This window comes from Pelodiscus sinensis, chromosome 9, assembly GCF_052426305.1.
Source record: "Pelodiscus sinensis isolate ZL-2025 chromosome 9, ASM5242630v1, whole genome shotgun sequence".
In the NCBI taxonomy this organism is placed as follows: domain Eukaryota; kingdom Metazoa; phylum Chordata; order Testudines; family Trionychidae; genus Pelodiscus; species Pelodiscus sinensis.
The window spans coordinates 61,418,617-61,439,045 of record NC_143060.1 but is presented as its reverse complement, the minus strand read 5'-3'; the positions used below and the strand labels follow the sequence as shown (position 1 = coordinate 61,439,045).

The 20,429-nt window shown below is 54.3% G+C and overlaps 1 protein-coding gene across 2 annotated transcripts in view; it reads left to right on the top strand.

Annotated features, from left to right (window-relative positions):
* Positions 1 to 14,738, top strand: part of LHX4 (LIM homeobox 4) — a 61,304-nt gene extending 46,566 nt beyond the window's left edge. For both annotated transcript variants that reach the window (XM_006126940.5, XM_089780603.1), the window contains 3 exons: positions 8,956 to 9,110; positions 9,786 to 9,957; positions 12,988 to 14,738. In XM_006126940.5, coding sequence (XP_006127002.2) covers positions 8,956 to 9,110; positions 9,786 to 9,957; positions 12,988 to 13,382 — 722 coding nt within the window. In that variant the 3' untranslated portion in view covers positions 13,383 to 14,738. The remainder of the gene's footprint in view (positions 1 to 8,955; positions 9,111 to 9,785; positions 9,958 to 12,987) is intronic.
* Positions 14,739 to 20,429: the final 5,691 nt, after the last annotated feature.

Below are 20,429 nucleotides of genomic sequence, written 5' to 3'. Positions count from 1 at the left end.
AGGGGGTGCTGTGTAGAGGTTGGGGCGAAGGGGGCACAATGCAGGGTTAATGATAAAGGAGGCACAGGATGGGGGTACAGGGGCTGGGGAGCCCATGGAAATGGGGGGTGCTTTGGCCACAAGGATCAGAGCACCACAACACAAGTTGCCCTAGAGTGCCATATTCCCTAAGGCCGGCCCCGACATGCATAATGCTATCTGTGTGCCCATGCCGACGTGCTGCGCAGCTAAACCCGGGCTCTGAGCCTCGTTCTCCTTGCCTTCCTCTCCCCCCATTTTTTGTGACTGGGCACGTAAGAGCCCAGAACCTATGTATCTTTAAGTTCCTGCTGCCCCCCCTGAAATCCTAATCCAGCCGAGGCAATGACGGCAGGTCAAAAGGATTATAAACTCGGGTGCAAAACAGACAGCTGTCGCAGCTTGACTTTCAGGAAGCAGAGCGCCTGTTTGCAGAGGAATGCGCATAGGGCCAGGCTTGCAAAGGCGTGTAGGTGCCTAGGTGCTAAGCGGTGTCTAAGCGCCATGCCCCCTGGAGCTGCAGTCTAGTCCCGTCTCCGGGACAAACCAGGGCTAGTCTGAGGAGTTTTATGAGAGGAGGCCTTCAGGGGAAAGCCAAGTCTTGCAGCAAGTGGCGGTGATGGGGGAGGAGCGGGTCTTGGTTAGTTCCCGAACCAGCTCCCTGCCCGGTGTGGGGGTGCTGTGCTGCTGTTTGTCGGATGAAATGGACCAGGGTTTCTTACCACTCCTGGCCATGAAAGACTTTGCGAGCGTAAAGGGTGTTCGTGCCGGTGTCCTGGCCAGACGGCCAGTGTGCGGCAATCCCGTTGCAGCTGAAATTCTCCTCCTCGTTTTGGGTGGATGGGGAATTTGTGTTTGTTTCCTGCCCCCCAGACATTCCTCTGTAGGGCTCTGGGAAGCAGTGCTGCATGTCACCGCCCGGAGTTGCTCAACTTCAGTGCTGCTAAAGTACACGAAGCCAAATCCTGCCCTTTCCTACACTCACCGAGGCGGCCTGGGGATAGCCCAGGGGAGAATGTGCCCCAGGAAGGAATGGGGCCGTCATCAGCATTAATCAAACAAGATCATCGTTAAGCGAGACCCCACATTTCCCTCCCCCCCAGAAGCAGGTGACCTCTCCAGGGCCCTGCTGCACAATGTTGGCAGAACGATGCAGCGACGTTGAACAGTGAGCGGACAGGCCTGGGTGAGAGACAGGGCCAGAGTGACCACACGAGCCTCGGCGGAGGCAGGTGCATAAAGCAGATGCCGCTGACACTAGAGCTGAATTTGGCTCTAACGCTGTGGCGCTTCCCGTTTTTCCATCCGAACCAATCAGGGAGCTACAGAGCCAACGGAGCGGGGAGGCGAAAGCCAAGGCGCGGGGAGGGCGGAGGAGAGAGAGACGCTAGCTCTCGAAACGGTAATGAATCCACAGAGATGTCCCAGCGGTGCCTGACTGAAATTAAAACTGAACTGGTCTTTAATGGATTTCACGTTGACAGGCCCTGACTTCTCATTAATTAAGGACTCTATTTTGACCTAATCAATTTGGCGAGGGTGATGCAATGCCTATTTGTGCTGGGGGGATGAATGTAATATAGCTCCGATTCCATTACTGCCTCCCCGCGCTAGCGAGGGCCGGGGTGTCACAGCACTTGACAGCCCGTGGGAAGGAGAGGGGGACAGGCAGTTTCCTGTCAAACACGGGTGCCTCTGCGTGGATTCCAGGGGCGTGTCACCTGAGTGGGGGGCGGTGGCTGGATCCAGAGCTGTACATGGCTCTGTGAGCAAACAGGCTCACTGGCAAAAGGCTTGTTCTGGGCCGGTCCCGGTCAGTGCAGCCAAATGCCAAGTCCCATCGCTCAGTCGGCGCCACATACTCCTGGCCAAAACCAAACGTGGCCTCAGCAGCTTGAGGCATTCCAGCCTTCATTTGGAAACAGGCCACTGTCGTCTACCAGCCCGAACCTGTTTTGGGCACGAATGTGTCTAGAAAAAAGTCATTGCTACCATGGGAGAGGCATGTCCGATGGGCATCGGGGGGTGGATGGAGATACTAGAAATGGGGCAGTTTTTTAGTCTCAATGTTTAACTGTTATCTGGTGCCCAACCAGGACAAATCAGAAAATCACCAGAGGAACCCTAGGTCATAGAAACATTGTTTAGTTTTGACCAAAATTGGCAGAAAGTGTCTAACCCCTCATGCAACAATGCACTCCAGCGGGTACTGTCGGGGAAAGTTCGGGAAATATTTTGCCCCACCTGATATATTTTATACTATTTCCTGTACATTTTTGCTTTTGGTTGAGGCAAAAGTCTACAGCCTGTAATCACAGGCCAGCTTGTGTATACCATGTAATACATCAAAATATTTGTCTTTATGCGTAGAATGTACTGATTTGAGAAAAGGATTTCTGTCTGCTATTTTTATGAAGTCATGCAGATAATATGACCTCTGCCCCCCTATTAATAAACCTATTTTGATGTTTTTGGCTCAGAGAGAGAAGTCTAATGCACACATGGTATCGCTGCAATTTTCTTCTTACTGTCACGGAATAGAATCAAAGGATCATAGGAACGGAAGGGACCTTGAGACGTCTTCTAGTCCTGTCCCCTGCCCTCAGGGCAGGACTAAGTATTATGTAGACCAGTGATAGGTAACCTGCCCATTGCGGTTCCATGTGTGGACAGTTTGGTTACCAGAGCCCATATGGAGGGTGGCCAGATTCCACTGGTTTCAATCTGTGTAGTTTTTCCCTAGCAATGACACACGCTTAAAGCAAGAGCACGTGGAGTGAGGCGTGGGCTGATTGGACACAGCATTGACTGTGAGAGCCGTGCGCTCCCTCTGCAGCCAATCACAGCACTGCCACGGTTCCATCGGCACCCCCCACACATTCTAGGTACACGAGCGCTGTGACCAAAACTACCCTGTCCCAGGAGACCGGCTTGGTTACAACAATCTTGCAGCCCACTGAGCTGAAGGTGGGCCACTTATTAGCCTCGGTTGTCCATCACTGACCTAGACTATCGCTGACAGGTGTTGGTCTAACTGGCTCTTAAAAATCTCCAATCTCCACAATCACCCTAGGCAATTTATTCTAGTGCTTCACCACCATGGCAGGAAATCTGTCCTAATGTCCACCCAAAACTTCCCTTGATGCCCCTTTATGCTTGTCCTACCCTTGAAACCAAGAGGTTCCACGCTACCCCCGTCCACGGCAGGGAACACTGGTGCACAGCTCCCTATGTGTGACCGATAAGTCACATGTTAGAGGAGGCCGATGGTGGGGACACTTTTGTTCTTCTACAGGGAGCGCATTTTGCAGAACTACTGGCTGGCTGGGCCATAGCACAATACAATGCCAATGAGCCCAGAGGCTGCTGACTTGGAAAAAGCTGCTGGTGGGTTGGATTGTGGCTACCCGCCTTCAACTCTTGCTAGCGATACCGAGCAAGGCCTACAAGAGTCAACGACTGCTGGGTTCTTTGGTAACTCTCGGGTTAGGTCAGATCTGTCCATGCCCATGACCTGAAAGTAATGGATCTAATTTATACTGCCAGCACGAGCCGGCCGTGCGGTGACCTTCTAGGCTGTTGTGACATTTTGAGTGTGTTTTTACTTTGCCCTGCGCACGGGGTAGTTAATAGGCACAAGCTTCTAAAGGACGTATGAACCATGTGTTTATGCTGAGAAGAAAGCCCTTTTCTGTTAATCAGAGCTAAAGCGAAACTGAGCACCATGCTGCAGAACACAGCTTAGTACAGTGGCAGTCCTCTGCTCTAACCAACACACCGCTCCCAAGCCCAGCGCCCTCGGCTCGTTAGACGCAAAGAGGTGCTGCTGTGAGCAAGACCTCGAATGCCACCAGGCGCTGGCCGCACCCGAAAGCAGCAGTAGCACATCTCTTAAAGGACTCCAACTGCCAGTCAAGTTGACTAGGACAGTTAAAACCATAGAGCTGGAAGAGACCTCAGAAGGTCATCAAGTCCAGTCCCCTGCTCTAGGCAGGACCAATCCCAACTAAATCAACCCGGCCAGGGCTTTGTCAAGCCGAGACTTAAACACCTCTAGGGATGGAGATGTGGTGAAGGCTAGGACTTGAACAGGGTTCAAAAAAGAGCCTAGATAGATTCATGGAGGTTAGGCCCATCAATGGCTGTTAGCCAGGATGGGTAGGAATGGCTGTCCCTAGCCTCTGTTTATCTGGAGATAGGTGACAGGGGAGGGATTATGTGAGGATTACCTCTTGTGTTCCCTCCCTCTGGGGCATCTGGTATTGGCCATTGTTGGGAGACAGGTTACTGGACTAGATGGACCGTTGGTCTGACCCAGTATGGCTGTTCTTATTCATCTTGCTGAATTCAAACCAATTCTCCAATTTGTCAAGGTCATTTTGAATTTTAAGTCTGTCTTTCAAAGTGCTTGCAGCCCCTCCCAAGTGGGTGTCACCGGCAAAGTTTATAAGCGTACTCTCCACTCCAAGTCATTCATTAAAATATTGAATAGTTCTAACCACTGCATGACCCCCCATTACATATGCCCTACCAACATGACAGCAAACCACTGCTAACTACTTCTTCAGGACAGTCCTCCAACCACCCCATCTTATAGTAAATTTACTTACACCACATTTGCTTATCAAATCGTCATGTGGGGGCTATGTCTAAAGCCTTCCTGAAATCAAGATATAGCACATCTACAGCTTCCCCCCCCCCACCTTCAGTAGGTCAATTATCCTATCAAAGAAGGACATTAAGTTGGTTGGCCGGATTTGGTTGGACAAATCCATGCTGGCTATTCCTTACAATCCTATTATCTTCCAGGTGTTCACAAACGGATTATTTAATAATTTGCTCCAGATCTGTGCAGGTGATGACGTTTTACTGATAGATCTGTAATGCCCTGGTCCCTCCTTGTTCCCCTTCCTAAAGAGAAGTGCTATATTTACCCTTCTCCAGGCTCCTGGGAGCACACTCATCCTCTTACAGTTCTAAAAGGTAATTGCTATGGGTCCTTCAGCTAGGTCCTTAAGGACCCTCGGATGAATTTCATTAGGCCCTGCTGCCTTGAATACATCTAACTTCTTTAACCTGTCCTTTCCCTATTTTGGCATGTGTTCTTGCCCCAGCTGTCAACATTAATTGTGCTGAGTATCTGGTTATCATTAACATTAATTATCTTTCTCTTGCTCCTAGTGGATTTGTAGAAACTCTTCTTATTGCATTTTATGTCCCTTGCTGGGTATACTTGGCCCATATTTCAGTCGAACAGCACTGTGTCTGTAAGGGAGCTGAGAATGGGCACGTAGCCCAGAGAACAGACAAGAGGAGGTTCTGGGAATGGGGAGGAGCAGTTTATATCACAGATAGATCCCTTAGACCAAGAGAGCCGAGACAGGGCATGCTTTGGGAATGCCACAAACACTGAGATCAGGGTGGGAGATGCAGAATAAACAGCATCCGGGCAGACAACAGCCTTGCACCCCAGAGCAGGGTGGAGAATTGAGGACAAGCAGTCTCCGTGTATGCCACAGACATTGAGGCCTGAGACAGACACATTCTGGAAGTTTCCTTCCCCCATGGTCCTGCTGCTTGGGGGGGAGGAGGAGGGAGAGAAGAGCTCCTTCCCCATCCACAGCTCTTCTTTTCCCCATGCCCCTGAAAGCTGCACTGGCCGCAGGAATGTTCGGCAGCATATGAGATGGGTCCATTCCTAGCTCCAGTCTCTCCATTCATAGGAATGAGTCTCTTCTTTGGGTCAGCTCCCGTTTTTTTTAAAGAATTCCTCCGCCCCAAGAATCGAGCATGATTTTGGGCCCACAGATGAAACATCTGAGAGCAAGCCCCACAGCAGCACTGGTTCCCTCTGAATGTTTGCTTTGCCTGAGCAACATGCAAAAACAAGCGCGAATCTGCTTCTTCCACCTCTGCCTCCCATTGTGGTGCTGCAGCGTGGTTGCCAGGCACTGCTTTCACCGCCCGTGCGATGTGAGGAAACTCACCAGCAAGGTACACGGCCCGACCAGGTGATGACCTCCGGCCACACTTCAGTGCAGTCACTGAGGAGAAAGTTTGCAGTGTTCAAGGTATCCTTTGAATTTGATATCACCTTCAAATGCTGCTTTGGTAAAAGTGCAAACACAGCGGGGCCTCCGGCCAGCTTGTGTTTGTATGTTTCCCTGGTGTACGCTCTTGCCAGATTGGATAGATTCGTCATTTGCATCATTGTCGCCAGCAATAGGAGTGTGCTGACATTTCAGTGTGAGGATAGTTTTCAGCGGCTCTCCGGTAGTTTTGCGCTTGGCAGTGTCCTTGCACACCATCTGCAGATGTATCCCGAGTGCAATAATAGCTGACGCTGGTTCATCAGAAGCCGGTAGCATAACCATTGACAATGTGTTGCTCTTCTGGGTCTTTCTTAGAGATCTATCCAAGTTGAGGAGGGAAAGTGGGACAGATGCCAGTTCACACATCGTCACATGCTGGATATCAACATTTCTGGGACCGACAATAACTCTCAGCTTGCTGACTATCTGACAATCAAGAGTCCTCGCTTGTGCTGACTGCTTCTCCTTTGGTTCACTTGGTTTGTTGAGACTACCAAGTGACTTGAGATTATGCCTTTTTATGGGCTCAGAGCGGCCTACCTCTCCCCTTCGCAACCTCTTGGTTCCGAGCAGTTTCATTTCTTGTACGTCACGCTCTCTTGCCACGTGTACACCTCCTGCACTTTCAGAGGAGGCCACTAGAGATGCAGTGTTCACAAGTGGCCGTCTGCGGCGGGGGCTCGTTCCAGGTTCTGTGCTAAAAGGATGTGTTGTTCTTTTAGCCACAAAACGTAGTACCTTGGACAGCGATTCCATCGGCCGCCACGTGCTTTGCTGTAGCTTCTTGGTGGAGATGGAAGGCTGCATGCCACACCTTTGTTTTGTCCTACCTCTGAGAGCCACCTTAAAATGTGCACTCCGGTAATCCTGGGGCAGCACCTTCTTTTTTGTGCAAAGATACTGATGATTCCTACAGTCCTACATAGCTTACTGCACTGAAGAGCAACAGTCTGATGCACTGCTCCCTATCGGCTTGGGCATGATATCTATCTGGCTTCTTCTCCTCCAGAAATCTGGCTCCTGCTACATTCAAACAACCCTTCTTAGCTTAATTCATATGACCATGCTGCCATAGTGAGATCTTCTCCGCAAATGTCTCAAGCTCCATGGATTTATCGCCGCCTTTCTTTGCTGCTTTGTAATCCATCCATTGTTGGGAGCAACGTGTGACCTAGTTTTCCCAGGATGGAAATGTATCTTAACAGTCTTTGAGTTGGGTAACGTACGTGTCCATGAGCTGGTGCAGTGCTTGGGTGTGTTTATCAAGTCTACTAGAGCATTCGGTGCTTCCACTCTGCTTTCTCTGTGAGCCTGCTCCATGTCTTCAAGAACTTCAGTACATTTTTGAGCTTTCGCCAAGATGTCGCTTCTTGTCTTCACGGAATTGCCAATGGCCACCAACTTCCAGTGAGTCATTGCCTCATAAGTTTGTGGGTCCTAATGCCACGGTTGTGGCTGAAGTCCCACAGATGCTGGCTTCCTCAAAGAGATCTTCAAATCCACTTTCCTGCATCTCACTTCTTGTAGCACCCATGAAACTGGCTGTATTTCCTCCCCTCTCAGGTCATCATCAAACCTGTGTTGATGCTTCCATTCAATCAACCGTGCTTTTCAGTAGATTGCTTCACCCCACACAACTTAGGTCCAGTGTTGGCCCAGAGAGCAGAACGTTTCCTTGAAAATGGTTCAACTTGGTGTACACTGAGTCAACATCAATTGACAGTGGAGGAATCATTGGACAGTAGCCAATACTCATAAACTAGCAGGCAGAAAAACTTTTCTACAAATAATGACAAATATTTAGATGTATTATGTGGACAAACAAGCTCATACTGTCATGTGACCACAGACGTTTGCTTTAATCAAAGGCAAAAAAGTTCAGGAAAATGTGTCACACATCACAGGGGGCAAAGTATTTCCCAAACTTTCCAAAACAGTACTAGTTGGAGTACATAGTTGCCTTATCAATTGTATTTAGAAGCTTTCTGCCAAAGTTGGTCAAAATCAAGTTGTGTTTCTTCATGGTATGACCCTTTTTGTGATTTGTATGGGTTTTTTGGTTTAGATTGTGACCTAGAAAAACTGCGCCACTTCCAGCATCTATGTCTGTGCTGGCAATGACCACCAGGAAATGAATGATTTTCAGCTGGGGGGTTACCCTAATCCATTAACGAGAACCTTTTTTGGAATCTGAAACTTGTAAAATGAGGCCAGGCTGTGATATTGGAAGGAGGGGGTGAAAACATTCCTAGGCTCATCCTTAGGAGAGGATGGATGAGCTGGTGGTTAGGATGCAAGACGGGGACTCAGCAGCCCCCATCTTCAGCTCTGGGTTCTGCTACAAATTTCCTGTGTGGACATTACAGAGACCCAGCTCCTAAAAGGTGTTTCACTCTCAGGGACATCAATGGGAATAAGGCATCTAAATATCTCGAGGATCTGGGCCTCCGTATCCACGCTGCATAATGGGAAAAATAGCACTGCCTTGCTTCCCAGGGATGCTGTAAAGATAAATACATTACAGAGCATGTGGCGCTCATATACCAGGGTCACAAGGGCCAGATATTAGATTTTTCTCTTTTGAGAGAGCAGCATTGTTACACCACATCCTTGGAGACAGGGCAGGCTATGCTCTAGTAAGACAAAATCTCTGATAATCAAGGGCTGAATTTCCCAAACCCCCCCCCCCCCCATCTCTGGCCCCGCCCCTCTCTGCCGCAGTGACAGCTCATTAAAATCAACTGCCTCTTGCTTTAGATCGTTGACATTCATTCTGTGCTGGTCATTGGCCAGCTCCTATTTCGCGGTGTCCGTTCCAAACCGGTAAGAGACTGTTCTATTCCAGATGATTCAGAAGCTGGAGCCAAGCGGCCACGCACCACCATCACAGCCAAACAATTGGAGACGTTAAAAAATGCCTATAAAAACTCGCCCAAACCCGCCAGGCACGTGCGGGAGCAGCTGTCCTCGGAGACAGGACTGGACATGAGGGTGGTGCAGGTGAGACCGCTGCGGTTGAAGTGTTTTTCCTGACCAAGCCAAGCTGCAGTGAGTGCACACTGCTCCTCTTTCAGGGCATAACCTCTGTACTGAATTCCAAGGGAGGAGGGAAGGAAGCCAGGCCAGGAAAGCTGACTAAGCAGTAAGCCTTTGCCCCCCTCCTGTGACTGACAGCCCCTGGCTGGCCTGCTGGGCCTGTGAACTGTCCCTCTGACTTTCCACCGCCTTGGTCACCACCCAGGATCCGGGCCAAGGAGTTAAATTTCCCTTCCTAGCAATGAGGAGAGAATTCGACACCAGTCTGCAATGCTAGCAATAGAGGGGCACTGCATGTTTGGGTGCATATGCCAAAGAGATCCTCTAGGGGGCAGGAGGCGACAGCCACTTTAGGGGGCTGAATAGTACATCTGAGCCTGGCTGCAGCCCTGCATCTGGGCCTTGGGCCATTTCTAGACACCGTGTCCAACCTGGAACCCCTCAGACTAGGGCCAAGCTCTGCTCTGAATCCACAGACCTTGGTGCCCTAAGCTACAGAGGAACCAGGCTCCTGGGTCTGAACCATTTGAATCTTTGGGGAGGTTGGGAGCCAGCCCTGCATTTTTCTGCATCTTTTTCTCTTTGCCCCTGCTCCGGTCAGTGCCTCCTGGGACTCCGTCTCTCCCTTTGTTGCTCCAGGTCTGGTTTCAAAACAGGAGGGCCAAAGAAAAACGGTTGAAGAAGGACGCCGGGCGGCACCGCTGGGGGCAGTTCTACAAGAGCGTGAAGAGGACCCGCGGGGGCAGCAAGCACGAGAAGGAGAGCTCGGCTGAGGACTGTGGGGTTAGTGACAGTGAGCTGAGCTTCCGAGGTGAGCGGGGCAGGAAGGTCCGGGAGGGGACTGGGATGATACGCGTGGGCCCGGGAATCAGGGATGATTCCTGAGGAGTGCCTGGATTTCTCTTGCACCAGAAACGGGAATGGGCCTTGAAAGCCATGTCCCCGCTGACAACATTTTAATTAATCTCCTGGCTGGTGGTTCCTTGGGATTTTTTGCACACGAGGAAAACAATTGATTATCGTCCTGTGTCATGCAGGGCTGCAAACCCCTGTAGCAATGGAGCTAGGAACTGACACGCACTAAGGCCTCATCTCCGCTTACCAGGAGATCGACCCTGCAGAGATCGCTCTCCTGGGGGTTGATTTAGTGGGTCTAGTAAGGACATGTTAAATCAATCGCTGATTGTGATCTCGTTGACTCCACCGGGTCACAAGGAGTAAGGGAAGTTGGCAGGAGAGTTTCTCCCATTGTCCTCCCCCCCATGGGGATGCTGTGGAAATTCCCCCTGAGGTACGTCGACGCCAGTGGCGCTATTTAGTTCGACTTTGCCCCCAGTGTAGACCTGGCCTTGGGGTGTGTCAGTCCTGAGGTCCAGTGACAGCTCTGCAGCTTATGGGGGAACTTACCAAGGAACGAACTGCCGGGCTGGCCTAGACCAATGGCCCCTCCGGCGGGGGATGGTAGCCAATGCATGCAGGCCAGGAGAAGCGACTTCAGGGTGCACCTTACTGTGTAATATGACAGTATGAGGGGACTTCTCTCCGCATCCCCACTGGTCCCTCCCCAGGCGCACGAGGGCCGATCGCCCTTGGAGTTTCTGAGCTAATGGCCGTGGCAGAGTGATTTGGACCTGCAGGAAGAGCTAGGCTGGCTGCAAACTCGCCTGCCTCAGTTGTTAGACTCCCACTCGGCCCAGCGTCCAGACACCAGCTGCCGCCTCCGGGCTGGCAATGCTCAGTGGCCCCGGACCCTCTCCTGAGACAGCTGGCACTGGACGCAGGGGGGCCAGTGTCTGGTTTCTGACTGGAACGTCCGGCTCTGGTCAGCACCAGTGACCGACGTGCCCTGCCTGTCCGAGCGCCACATGGCTCCCATGTAGCAGCTGATCAGTCTTAGGCATATGGGGGGCTGGGAGGCTCCACACGGTGCCCCTGCCCTGAGCTCTGGCTCTGTAGCACCCGGCTGGGAACCACAGCCCAAAGACGTTGCAGGGAAGGTGCCTGCGGGTGCAGGCAGTGCACGGAGCGTCCCTGGACCCCTGCCTCGGAGCTACAGGGACCTTCCTGTTTTCTGGGAGCTGCCTTAGGCAAGTGCTGCTCAGACCCTGCTTCCTCCTCCCGTCCTCCAACCCCTTGTCCTAACCCCGAGCCCCTTCCTGCACCCCAAACTTTGGCTCCAGCCCAGTGCCCCTCCTGCACCCCAAATGCCTCATCCCTCCAGAGCCCGCACCTCCAGCTGGAGCTCTCACACCTGCAAGTGCCAGCCTCCTCCTGCACCACCCCCAGCTAGAACCCTCCGTCCCTCCTGCACCGAGCCCCCTCCTGCACCCCAAATCCCTCAGCCACGCCAGAGCCCACCCCCCAACTGGCACTCTCAACCCGCCTGCACCCCCCAACTGGCACTCTCAACCTGCCTGCACCCCAACCCTCTGCCCCAGCCAGTGAGGGAGGAGGGGGATGGAGTGAAGGGTTGGGACCAAGGTGTTTGGGTCGGTGCCAATGGGAAGTTGGCAGCCGTACTTCGCCACTGCGTTTCAGCGCCTGGCGCTTCACCCCCCACGGCCTGGCAGCTGGTGGGGGGGGGGGGTTCCACAGAGACAGTCCAGGGAGGGTCAGCAAAGGCTGGTCTGATAGGTCCCACCTGGGCTGGAGCACTGGGACTTGACCCAGGAACCACGCGAGCTGAAACCAGCCGCGGTGAAGCAGGCAGGCGCCACGGGCTGGGCACAGAATGGGACACAGGCGCCGCCGCGGGCAGCTCCCTGCCTGCATCTGAACACTCAAGCAGGCGTTTGCAGGGTCAACACCTCAGTCCCCGCGGCTTGCTTAGGCCAGGGAGTGGGCCGCAAGACTGCTGGAACCAAGCCCGGATCCTGGGATAGGCTAGTTGTGCTCACACCTAGAATGGGCAGGGGGTGTGGCTGGAACCACACCACTGCTTTGATTGGTTGCAGAGGGAGCACCACCTATGTGAATGGAAACCAGCAGAATCTGGCAACTCGGCATGCGGGCACCAGTAAACGGCGCATGGGCCGCGCACACAACCCTGATGGGCCCCGGTTGCTCCCCACTGGCCTAGGCCAGTGTTATACTGTGAGCGGATGAGTCGCCTACAGTTAAAAGACTCACGAATACTGGTCTGAAACAGAGTCCCTGCTACCCCCTGGATTTGTGAGCTGGCAAACCCCAGGTTTTAATAGAAGCCAGGTGGGAAAATTAACATTAAAGCAAACATTTAACAATAGTTGAAAACGATCCCTGTGAATCATCACGGCACACAGACAAGCCACCAAAAATATTTGGTTAGTTAAGTCAGCTGTGGCTCCCAGACGGGTCTGTAATTAGGTTACGATGTCCTTTATGGAGGCGAATGCATCTGGCAAGAATTAAGAGACCTTCCCAAACTGTGGCCATTATCTGCCACCGGTTTTCATAAGGCTGCAGCCTAGAAAGACTTACACTAGCCACATGTTCGGCTGCACAAAAGGCACTACAAGAACAGAGGGGGCTGAGCAAAAGGGTAAGAATAATCTGTGGATTTTATTAATCGGTTGCACTATTTATTATGGGGAATTGCTACTCAACGTCAATGGTACGCCAGTGCAACTGGTGTACGCGGGCATAGCTCTATTGCCAAGGCACTTGCCTACCTCACGCTGGCTTGGGATGCTTTTGCAATTGGCTTCCGCGAGGGCGCGTTTTCTCTGCGTCGGCCCAGCTCATCCCTGGTGTAACCCCACTGATGTTACACACGAGAGGCGTTTGGCCCTGGCTGATGAGTTGCTGGTGCCCACCCTGACGTTTCACACTCACAAACCAATCTTCCTTCTTTTGTTCACAGAAGATCAGCTCCTCTCGGAGCTTGGCCACGCCACAAGAATTTACGGCAGCGTTGGGGATGTTGCTAGTGGACAGTTAATGAATGGAAGCTTCTCCATGGATGGGACAGGACAATCTTATCAGGACCTGAGGGACGGAAGCCCCTATGGAATTCCTCAGTCTCCGTCTTCCATATCGTCCCTCCCTGCCCATACTCCATTGCTCAATGGTCTGGATTACACAATGGACAATAGTCTGGGAATTATAGCACATGGCGGTCAGGGGGTGAGCCAGACGCTCCGAGCAATGGCTGGGGGACCCACCTCTGATATTTCCACAGGAAGCAGTGTAGGCTATCCGGACTTTCCAACAAGCCCCGCCTCCTGGCTCGATGAAATGGATCATCCTCCTTTTTAAGCATCCTCTGCTCCCCATCCCATCCCATTTGTTCTTTTGGCCTGAAAGCGTGCTCAAAATAGCAAAAGAGGCAACACGCGACCTTCAAGAAGCCTAGACGTACTGCACCGAAAAGTCTCCATGGTTTTCAATGGGAATCCACCCCTGGTTCCTGCAGTTTGCGAGGCGATCGTGTGGAGGGTTTTTTTTCCTTTTCATCGGGGGAACGGGAGGGTAGAAAACACCCTTCTGAACATAGCCCGCTGGCCTACACGGTCTGATTCGCGGTTTGCAGGCTCCAAGTAAAACACAGATCCATTGACTCTCCCGAGGTCAACAACTCTCCGCTCCTGAGTGCTTCTGAAGCGCATGTTGGCTGGCTCAGCAGATCTCGGCCACTATGAACCCCCAGTCTGTGGGCACTCCGTTACTTGGAGCTTACCGAATTATAAATGCCTCCAAGACCCTTTCTCTCACCAGGAGTTGCCTATGCACGCCCAGTTGAATTGACCATCCCTGCAGACATGGAAATACGCTTCCAAAGCCATGCCTCCTGGACTGAGCACTACGCCTTACCAAGGGCAGGGGCCTGAGAGTAAAGGACAGAACCAATAGCCACAACCCTGGGGGAGGAACATTATCAACGTTTTCCCTCCCCCCCCCAGGACTATTAATGTCGCCTCTTTGGATGAAAAGGTTCCTGCTGGGGGTCGAATGGGGCTCAGGCATGGAGCAGGATTAGGTCAAAGCAGGTGAAAGTTACCCAGAGGCAGGGCCAGCACAAGGCAATGTGCCACTTAGGTCAAGTGGTGCAAAGACTCTGTACAGGTGCCTCGGCCTCAGGGTGAGCGTCTACAGAGGGTGCCGAACCGGTTCACCCCTCCCCATTGTTCAGAATCCGGTCTGTGCCGAACCGCACTCTGGAACCGGCCCCCTTAGCTGATGCGAGTCTAAGCCCACCAGTCCCTGTCCACGCTGAGTGGTAACTCAGGTTTGACATTACTCCTTGTATTACAGTAAGCTGGGGGCTCGCTAGCGCTAGGAGCTGTACAGACTGCCCCTGTCTGAGATGAGAGGGGAAAACAGAGAGGTGAAGGGACATGCTAATTTACTAGCAGGGCCAGGATCAGAAGGCAGGTCCCCTCACTTGCAGCCCTGCGGCCCAGTCTATCACCCCGCTTCACTAACACATTCCAACCCGATCCATTTCCCCAGGCCAGACAGGCCCGGAGTCATTTCATTCTTAGGGCCTTAAGTAAGCTTGGCTGGAATCTGTCCCTGGGAGATCATTCAAGATAGCCCCTGATGGTCATTTTCCACCCAGCTGGTGTAGAAGCAGATACTCATTTGCTTGGTAAAAGGCCACCCCACCAGACAGAGCCCCTCAGCCCTGCTGACCAGCCAGCAAGTCAAATAGGGAGAAAATGTAACAGAAAGACAATCAATAAAGCCAGAGGGGGGCGAGGTTGGCGATGGGTCTCAGACCAACCAAATCAGCTAGTGAGGGATTCCTGTGGAGGAGCCTGCGGTACAAAAGAGCCTGCAAAAAGCCATCTTCTGTTTGCAAGGGTTGTGGTTAGCGGCTGGGTTTCCGCGGGACTCCACGCTGCCAAGAAGGCTGCGCTACAGCCAGAAATACCATAGAACGGGTTGGTTTTGTGCAAGCCGCGGTGGGGCCGGGTCCCGTGGGATTATCATCCTGCCTGCGCCATTGACTGCTCGACACCGACTGTTTGGTGCAGAAACCTGGCTCAGCCTCCAGCCCCACAGGGGCATTACCCCCCAGGGGCGTGTCACCAGGAAGCGAGGCTGAGCGGCGGGGAGAGCCTCCGAGGCAGCTGGCTCTGCAGGCCTGACGCTGCAAGGGAGAAGCGAACCTCAGCAGGGATGTGCACTTAGCGCCAGGCTCATCCGGAAATCGTGATGCACCCTGGCGTCTCCTCCGCTCGGCTCTTGCAAACACACCCTCCTCTGCAGAAGCCACAGAGTTGCTGCTTCCCTCTAGGTGAGCTGCCCCAGCCCCACGACCGGCCCAGAGCTGCTCAGTCCTCCTCAAGCACCTGGTGTGGGGCTGGCCGGTTGGCGGGAATCATTGGCAGTCCTGAGGCAGGTCAAGAGGAAAGCTCTTTGTTGGCACAGCAGGGTTTAGTATTAGACTAAGTTCTTCAGGGCAGGGGCCACCGTGTCTTCCTCTCCACGTGTACAGCACCTGTGAACGGTGAATTATAACTCTTGGCGGCAGCTCCAGGGGCCTGCTACATCTTCCCTCCTCCAGCCATCGCACGTCCAGGCATCTGCCTCAGACCGCATCCCCGTCCACGTGGCCCTTGGCCCCTCAGCTTGGAAGCGCGCCCTGACCCACGGTGCACCTTGCACAGGCAGCTCGGGGGGCAGGAGCAGGCCTTACAGGGATTTCTCTCGCTCGCTGCCTGGGCTGTGCTCCCCTGGGGTCAGCTTGCGCTTTGCTGCCAGCAGAGTCTCTTGCCTGGAGCTGAGCCTTGGCCTGGGGGCGCCAGATTGGGCCAAACACTGTGTGTTCACAGGGGCCTTAGGAACATTGCGCTGACCGTGGCAGCAGGAGAGGCCTTATCCGGTGCCACATTCCTTTGTGCTGCGAGAGCAGCTGGATCGGCCCGGCTTCGGCTTCAGATTCCCTGGCATTCCGGGCGCACGGCTGGAGCATTCGGCGCCCCACGCAGGGCTGCTGCTTGGAGCAAGGATACAGCAGACCTCCAGATCCGCCCGAGGGCTCAAGGCTGTGACCAGCTGGCTGATGGCGCTTGCCCATCCCACCTCCCCCGCTGCAGCTCTGATGCCTGGCCACTCAGCACAGCCCAGGCAGGAGACAGAGGGCCGCTAAAAGAGGGTGGGTATGTGAGCACCCTCCCCCTCCTCCCACACTAATACTTTCCAACACCCTCCCCCCACACTAATACTTTCCAACACCCTCCCCCCACACTAATACTTTCCTCTGGCTCCCCCAGCATTCAGGTGCTCGGACCCCCCCCCCCCCCACGTCACACTGAGAAAGCAGGGCTAAGAGACGCAGGACCTACCCCAGCTCCCTCTGGAGTCAACAGAAAGTTGCTTATTGGCTTCAATGGAGGTTGAACGGGTTGGGCAGCTGAATGGGAATCAAATTTAGGCCTCAGCTCTGCATTAGACTCACACGCTCTTGCTGGGGCTTCCAGGGCAGAGCTGGGGCATCAAAAGCCAGCGCTACAAACCCCACCCGCCTCCCACCAGCGAGCGTCACAACCCAGCTGGGCTTTCCCTGCCGCGGCCGGACCCGCGGGCCGACGGGAGCTGGTGACGCCGTAGGAGGCCCCCCCGCGCTCGCCCAGCGCAGCTGCTCCAAGCAGGGATCAAGCATTCTTAGCCAGGAACCAGCAGGTAGACAGGCCCTAATGCCCAAGATGTTCAGATCTGGCCAGTTAGCCGGTACCATTTTCAATGTGAATTTTCAGAACGTGTCCCTATTTAAAACAGTGTCCACATCTCTCTTAAGGCACCGGGAGGAGGGGAGGCAGGATACACTCGTCAGTCACTGTCCTGTCTTACAATTCGGTTTGGGGAGAAAGGTTTGGGGAGGGGGTTTGGGTGCATGAAAGGTTTCTGGCCAGGGGGAGAGATGCAGGAGGGGGTGCACCTCTGGGAGGGAGTTGTGACCTGGGGGAGGAAGAAAAGGGACGCAGAGGGTTTGGGTGGTGGCCTGGGGCAGGCCAAAAGGTGCCTATAGGGCTTCTCCCGAAGGTAATTTTCGAAGGGCCCAAGGTTCGGCGAAGCAAATTCCATTGCCTTTCAATAGACCCTAAGGATTCCCCCCTCCCTCTCTAGCCAGCTGCCCCCTATGGGCAAGAGCGACCCCCCCCCCAGCATGCCAGCTTCACCCTGAGCCACCCAGGCCGCCTGTGACCACCTGACCCTCAAGCTGCACTGAAAGGCACCAGCAAGCGTATCCCAGAGAACTCTGCGGATCACTCCTCCAAGCTCCAGGCTGGCTGGAACCTGGAGGAAGGATTAAGCCGGGTATAAATGACCCGTCCCTCACCCAGAACCTGCACTGTCTAAGCACATAGCCCTCTATCCCCCCTTACTGGCCCTTGAAGAGTCAAGTTCTCCATAAGAGCACCCCGGTGCATGCTGGTCCAACGCAGGGCGTCCCATTGTCCACAGCGCCTAGCTCTCCGCCAGGCCTTGCTCGAGCGCTGCCCCTCAGCGAGGCAGGCGTGCAGGGGAAGATGCTCACGTTTCCAGACGGCACTTTCAAAGCCAGAACCAGGGGGCTGCAGCCGACGGCCACAAAGCTGGGGTTTGCTGCCTGCCGTCCAAGGGCCCTGCGCCCGCTGAAAGCGAAACGAAAAGCACCTCAGCCGGGCACGCGGATTTGTCGGCTGGTTACTCTGCAGGAGCTGCCCCAACAGCACGGACGCAGCCAGCGCCTGAGGTAAAAACAGAGCTCACGCCCCGGCAGAACAAACCCAACTGGCTCTCCCCTGGGCTAGCCGCTGGGGAATGAGCCAGCTTCCTGCCCGGGCCCCACAGATACCTACTCCAGCAGCAGAAGAAAGACCCGGAACAAATATAGCATCGTGGATCCTGTTAGCACGGAAGCTGCTTGTATTTTTTTTTAAATGCAGTTTTGACCGTAGTATGGCTCCTTTCCACAGCTCAACAATCCCTCCTTCCCAGTCCACCACAGCCGCCCCCGGGCAGTGTAAATTTTGTACAGTTCCAAAAGTGAAGTCTTGTTTCCTGGGAAAACAAAATCCATCATTAAAACACTTAATTGATTGCCATGTGTCTTTGGAAAGCAAAACAGAACCTGGTGCGTTTCTTTGTATTATGCCTCTTGTGCGTTGGCATGAGATGTGTATGGTCAAAACAAAAAAACGACGTACAATAAATATGGAAAGTTCTTTAGCAGCTGATGTATCCTGCCTTTTCGTCTGTGCCCCTAGTTTAAATCGAAGTCCACCCCCACCCACTGGACTGCACACGATCCACAATACTGCTCCCTTTGCCTTAGCACAGGAGCTGGCAACCTTGTCAAACCAGAGCGCCAAACTATATCACACTTCAGAATAAGCGGTCAACAAAGCATGTGGGAGTCAGGGCAGCGGTTGGGTGTGTGTGGGGCTCATGGCAAGGGTGGGGGCGCAGGAGTGAGAGCACAGGGCTGGGAGGGGTGGGGGGCTGAGGGTAGAATCTGGAGGGTGCAGTGTAAGGGGCTGGGTATGTGGTGGGGCGTAGTGCAGAGGGAAGCGGGACAGGGGGTGGAGGGCTAAGGGGCAGGGGGCTGAGAGGTCTGGGGGGGCTTTCCAGGGCTGCCACAGTGATGAAGATGGTGCTTCTCTGGGGGGGGGTCACAGTTTCTGGGCCCCCCCAGGTATCTCCTCCGGGGCAGAGAGTAGATGGCAGTTCCCCCCCCCCCCCGCCATGTCTCCTTTGGGGGGCAGTGGTTTCTGGGCCTGCCCTGGTGTGTCCTGTGGTGGAGGGATGCTGGGCTGTGGATCCTGGTTGACCCCCCCCCCCCCCGATGTGTCCCAGGATAGAGAGGGGGGCCACTGCTTCCCCCCCCCTCCAGTATCTCTTGGAAGTGGGGAGGCTGCCAGGCCACGGTTCACAGCCCCATTTGTCCTGGGGCAGAGGAGCTTCTAGGCCATGATTTGCGGCCCCCAGGCGTGTCCTGGGATGGGTAGGGGCCACTGGGAGCCCCCCCAAGGGCAGGGCTTCGTCCCCTCCCCCCCAGGGGGGTCTAGGGAAGGGCTGAAGCTGGGGCCAGGGCTGCATGACGGGCGGCTGCCCTGCGTATCGAAGCTGGCCCTGGCCCTGTGGTGTGGCCCCAGGCACAACCGCATCATGGCCCAGCTCCTGCTCCGGCAGCTGCCTGTCACTCGGCCCCACCCCGGGAGCAGCCCGGCAGCCTCGGGGCATGGCGGCTGCTCCTGGGGCCCGGGCGTACTGCCAGCGGCTGCCAAAGAGCCCTATTCAGTTTCCCAGCGAGCCAGAGGTTGCTGACTCCCCCCCTTAGCCCTTTCACCCAGGGATGGCAAAGGGCGTCACCCACCAGCGAGCCGAGCACCGTCTACTGAAGGAACGTTGGCGCCGACCACGGTCACAGCCGGGGAGCGCAGTGTGTGGACGACTTGTTTGCCCCCGTCTGGCCACGCCTTGCTGCTGGGTGGCAGGGGGCTAGTGCCTGCCCCGTATTGCTGATAGGGAACCTGAACCATGGAGAAATTGAGTGAGATTTTCAAAAGGGAGAAAGGAGTCAGATGCCCAACTCCCACCGAATTCCTTGGAACTGGGCACCTCGTCCCCGGGAAAGCCCTCGATTCCACAGCCCAACGAGAACAGACCCCCGAGTCTCAGCCCCGACTTATTGGAACATTTTTTGTCATTGGCCACGACAGGCCCGACCTCAAACAGCTTGTCAGTCCCCGGCAACCCGGGCTCTAGCCGGCCGGGGAGGGAAAGCAGAGGCCCAGCTGCGCGGGAGACGGGATTGCTGGAGGAGAGGGGTGCTTGAGGCCGAGGAGAGAGCCTGGGAAAAGAACAGCACCAGTGGGGAGAGCAAGTTGAGTATGTTGGGAGGGGCAAACTGTACCCTACTTAGGGCCCTATCACATTCATAGCCAGGAAAAACACACCGCAGACCATGAACTCTGGTCCCCCCCCGGCCTGTGAAGTGTGATTTTACCCTGCATGGTACAGCTGTCATGAGGGACACCAGCATTTCTCAAACTGGGGGTCATGACACCAAAGGGAGTTTCAGGGGGGTCAATAGGGATGTTGCTTTATTGCCACCTTCCTTCTGTGCTGCCTTCATTGCGGGGTGGCTGCAGGGTGGCAGCTGCGGACTGAGGGCCCAGCATGTCCTGCCACCCTTACCTTTGCGCTGCTGCCTTCCGAGCTGAGCTCCCAGCCAGCCGCTAGCGCCGACAACCAGCAGCAGCCCCACAACGCCCCTATGATAACCTTGCACCTCCCACCTCCTTTTTGGGTCAGGACCCCTCCAATTACAACACCCTGAAGTTTCAGATTTAAATAGCTGAACTCACGAAA